Source organism: Octopus sinensis, linkage group LG20 (genome assembly GCF_006345805.1).
Source record: "Octopus sinensis linkage group LG20, ASM634580v1, whole genome shotgun sequence".
In the NCBI taxonomy this organism is placed as follows: domain Eukaryota; kingdom Metazoa; phylum Mollusca; class Cephalopoda; order Octopoda; family Octopodidae; genus Octopus; species Octopus sinensis.
Window position 1 is genome coordinate 31749245 of NC_043016.1, and position 5000 is coordinate 31754244.

The 5000-nt window shown below is 37.5% G+C and overlaps 1 protein-coding gene across 3 annotated transcripts in view; it reads left to right on the top strand.

The window, feature by feature from the left end:
* LOC115222620 (glutaredoxin domain-containing cysteine-rich protein CG31559-like) overlaps positions 1–5000 on the top strand; it is a 119572-nt gene that overhangs the window by 110569 nt on the left and 4003 nt on the right. For all 3 annotated transcript variants that reach the window (XM_036511607.1, XM_036511606.1, XM_029792925.2), the window contains exon 4: positions 4049–4114. In XM_036511607.1, coding sequence (XP_036367500.1) covers positions 4049–4114 — 66 coding nt within the window. The remainder of the gene's footprint in view (positions 1–4048; positions 4115–5000) is intronic.

Below are 5000 nucleotides of genomic sequence, written 5' to 3' on the forward strand. Positions count from 1 at the left end.
AAATATCTCTAAATTTCAATTTCTACAATCAAAATCACTCTGGTTTTTACTTCCATCATTAACATGCTGACCAAAATGCCTAGCAGCATTTTGTCCATCTTTACATTGTGAGTTCAAATTCCATTGAGATCAACTTTGCTTTTCATCCTTTCAGGGTTCATAAAATAAGAACCAGTCAAGCTCTAGTGTCAATGTGATCGAATTGTCCCCTTCTCTGAAATTGCTGGCCTTGTGTGTCTAAATTTCAAACCATTTTTGCTTCCGTTATTGTTATATATAAGTTGAAGGCTGACAGCCACCATTTGCTGTAAAAACACACACATAGACTTGTACCACAAATAAGTTATGTTTGCTAAATTGTCATTATGGGAAACAATAACACAAAGCAGGAATCTTTAGAAGAACAGAATTTGTTGAAGTAGTCTTGCATGATATTGGGAATGAATTTGAAGTTTCAGATACAGAAGGAATGTCTAGAAGAATAGAGGCTATTTTAGTGCCATTTACATGATTTTGGAGATGGGTTTGAAGTTACAGTGTACATCAGTGTTGAAACTAAAGAAATCCTGTCTGATATAAGATTTCTTTGATTCAAAAATCCATCTCTTACTAACTCAAAATTATTCCAGAGTTAACTGGTTATATACATATAGCATATTTTTTTAAATTTTATTATTTAACCTTTAATAAAGGTTAATGTAAATAGCTAAGTTATGAAAATGCTAGACTGGATGCTTAGCAAAGTTTAATTTACAGTGCCATTGTTTTGAATTTAAATTCTGCTAAGATTGGTTTATCACAAGTACAATTCCACAAGCAGAAACAGGACCTAAGGTCATGAGTCCTGAAAGTAAATCTAGCAAAGAGAAAAGTTTTAGTTTGTAAGAAATATCATTTGAGAAATTGCCATGTTTGGCACACAAAGTGATGACAATGGTAAGAGGATGATAATGACAAGGATCACAACAGTGATGACAACAACAAGAATGACAAGAACGACAGAGGCTGCAGTGGTGGTGGTGGTGGTGGTGGTGGCAGTAGTGATAGTGGTGTTGGTGTTGGTGGTGGTGTGGTGGCAGTGGTGTCAACAGTGGTGGTAGTGGTGGTAGTGAGAGTGATGGTTGTGGCAGCAGCAGCAGCAGTGGTAGTAGCGACAGTGTCAGTAGTAGCGGCGGCAGCAGCAGCGGCAGTGGTGGCAACAAGTAGTGGCGTTAGCAGCAGCACCACCACCACCAGTTGCAATGGTGGTGGTAGGAGCAGTTGTGATGGTGGTGGTGAGAGTAGTGGTAATAGGAACAGCAGTGGCAGAGGAGGTGCCAGTGGCAGCAGCAGTGGGGACAGTAGCGGCAATGTTGGTAGTGGCTGCAGCAGTGGTGGTGGTAATTCTGGAGGTAACTGTGGCAGCAGTTTTGGTGATAGAAATGGTAGTGGTAACAGAAGTACTGATGATGATGGTGATGATGACGGTGATGATGGTGACAACTATTCTTTTACTTGTTTCAGTCATTTGAGTGCAGCCATGCTGGAGCACCGCCTTTAGTCGAACAGATCGACCCTAGGACCTATTCTTTGTAAGCCTAGTACTTATTCTATCAGTCTCTTTTGCCAAACCGCTAAGTTACAGGGACAATGAACACACCAACAACGGTTGTCCAGCGATGGTTGGGGGACAAACACAGACCCACACAACACACACACATATATATATATATATATATATGACAGGCTTTCAGTTTCTGTCTACCAAATCCACTCACAAGGCTTTGGTCCACCCGAGGCTATAGCAGAAGACACTTGCCCAAGGTGCCACATAGTGGGACTGAACCCAGAACCATGTGGTTGGTAAGCAAGCTACTTACCCCACAGCCACACCAACTGTGATGACGATGGTGACGGTGATGATGGTGACAACGACAACGACGATGACGACGACAATGATGATGATGATAATGAGGACGATGATTTTCAATGTGTAACTATTCCCCCCCAGCTACACATGAACAAAGGAATGTTCTTTACTGTGAGGTGAAGTGAGGTAATGGAAGCCCCCATGACATGAAGCAGATATAAATTCTTAAAAGTAACGAGACTTTGTAGTGAATACTTTATAAACTCAACCAATTCCTTTTATAATGCGCATAATATGATCTCCATACATTTAGTTTATAAATATCATTAATTCATTAATTATTCAGGCCTATGACTTGAGACAGTTGTGAAAAATGAATACCATAATGAATATGGTATGAAATCTGTTGAAATTGTTTACTCAAGAGAGAAATAGGTACATCAATAATCCTTTTAGATGTACAAAACCAGGGAAATAATAAGAGCTGGCTAATGGAATGGCATGGGGAGTGAGTGGGAAGATTTGTGCATTTGAAGTGTGGAAGTTGTATGTAATGTCTATAAATGTAATGTGTAAAGTGAAATGTATGCTTTATACGATTTAGTTGTTTGAAAAGAAAAATGAATACAAAATGTTTGCTTTCCAACAATATGGCACTTTGTGCAGGAGTTTTCTGTAGCCTCTGTCTGAAAAAATTCTTGTGCATAAGTGCAGGAATGAAATTTGCTCAATGGGTGAAAACTTGGGTTAAAAGGTTTTTACAAATATGTTCAATTTTTTTCTCAGTCTTAATATCAAAACAAACACAAGAATTACAATAATAATAATGATTTCAGCTTTTGGCACAAGCCCAACAAGTTCGGGGGAGTGGGTAAGTCAATTACATTGACCCCAATGCTCCATGGGTACTCATTTTATCAACCCAGAAAGGATGAAATACAAAGTCAACCTTGTTGGAATTTGAACTTAAAACATAAAGAGAGGTGCAGAAGTGGCTGTGTGGTAAGTAGCTAGCTTACCAGCCACATGGTTCCGGGTTCAGTCCCACTTTGTGGTACCTTGGGCAATTGTCTTCTACTATAGCCTCGGGCAGACCAAAACCTTGTGAGTGGATTTGGTAGATAGAAACTGAAAGAAGCCCATCGTATATATGTATATATATATATATATATATATATGTATGTATGTGTGTGTATATGTTTGTGTGTCTGTGTTTGCCCCCTCCCCCATTTCGCTTGACAACCGATGCTGGTGTGTTTACATCCCCGAAACTTACCAGTTAGGCAAAAAGAGACCAATAGAATAAGTAATAGGCTTACAAAGAATAAGTCCTGGGGTCGATTTGCTCAACTAAAGGCGGTGCTTCAGCATGGCCCCAGGCAAATGACTGAAACAAGTAAAAGTGTAAAAGAGAGGCAAAATGCTTAGTGGCATTTTACCTGGCATGCTAATGATTCTGTCAGCTTGCTGCTTTATGCCAGTTCAGTAATAATAATGGTCCCCAGTTGACGAAAATTTGCCCATCCCTGTCCTAGATGTATCAACTGCTTAACCCTTTTGATACCAACCTGGCTGAAACCGACTCTGGCTCTGTAGTACAAACGTCTTGTTTTCATAAGTTTTGAATTAAAATCTTTCACCAAACCTTAGTCACAATTTTATGTTCATAACACTAGCTTAATGATAACTAAGTTATTATACTAAATTCTTTGTTATATTTAAAATTAATTGAAAGAAACACAGAGCATCTCAGCAGAAATATGGTAACAAAAAGGTTAATTGTCACATTTCTGTATTGTTGTTTGCCTGTATTATCCCCCAACCCTTTGAAAGTTCTATGGCTATGTATAATACTTGCTGTTACGATTTTTTTTAGAACCAACTTAGTGAAACTTCAGATTATTGAATGAAAAGAGATAAATACATACACAAATAAAAATACAAATAAAAATTATAGAAATAAAAAATTATATATAATATTACATTCATGATTTTTTATGTTGTATCTTGGAGAGGTCATTACTCCAATAACAAACACATGCACTGGTTTCATTTCACTTCTTTTATTCTCGTTATGATCCTCCCAACATATAACAAAATCTATTTCAACAAACAATTTCTCATAAGGAACCTTGCAAATGAAATACAAGTACAAAATATATTCCTCATAATTCTTTGCATTTACCTTATATTTTCCAGACTGCAGAAACCTTAGAAGTTCTAAATGAATCTGGAGAATTAAGAGAGATTTTGAAAAGCTTTGAGGTAAGTTGGCATAATAATCATAAGAGTATGGTAATTCAGACATGGAAAATTCCAGAACTTCATTTACAGCAGCAGTCAGAGATAAGTTTACATGAATGTGTTTGTGAAAATGTTATGCTGGTATCTATGTAAACATATTTGAAAATAGGTGGCTGGTAGTAAGAAGTCTGCTTTCCAGCAACATGGTACCATGGATAAATGTCTTCTATGATAGCCTTGGGCCAACTGAAGCCTTATGAATGAATTTGGTAGATGAAAACTGAAAGAAGCCTGTCATAAACCTTTCATATATATCATCATCATCATCATTTAACATCCACCTTCCATGCTAGCATGGGTGGGATCTATAAGTGTGTGTTCTGGTTTCTGTGTTTTTTTCCCCACCATTACTTGACAACTGGTGTTGGTTTGTTTATATTCCCGATATCTAGCAGTTCAGCAAAAAAAATAAAAATAAAAAGCTGATAGAATAAGTATCAGGCTTTAAAATAAAAGTGCCCCAGTATGACCACAATCTAATGACTGAAACAAGTAAAAGGTATTAGATAAGATATATGTGTGTGTATGTGTGTGCGAATATATGTATATTCATGTGCCTGTGAGTATGTGTGTGAATATATATTGTTTTCTGTCCTCGTGTTGTATACATTCGAAGCTTTCTTCCAAGGGATCTAATGCGCTTGGCTTAGATTTTCCTTTGGGGGCTGCCCAGATCGGAGCAATCTCAAGATTAATCAGCCGAAATTGCGAAGATGATCTGGTTCTTGACTGATGACTGAGGGCTTCGAATGTCCCGTCCTGTGGTTCTTGTGTCGTCTCTTTGGTGTTTCATGTTCTTGTCCATGTCTGTATTTATTTTTTACTGTTTACATATATATATATATAT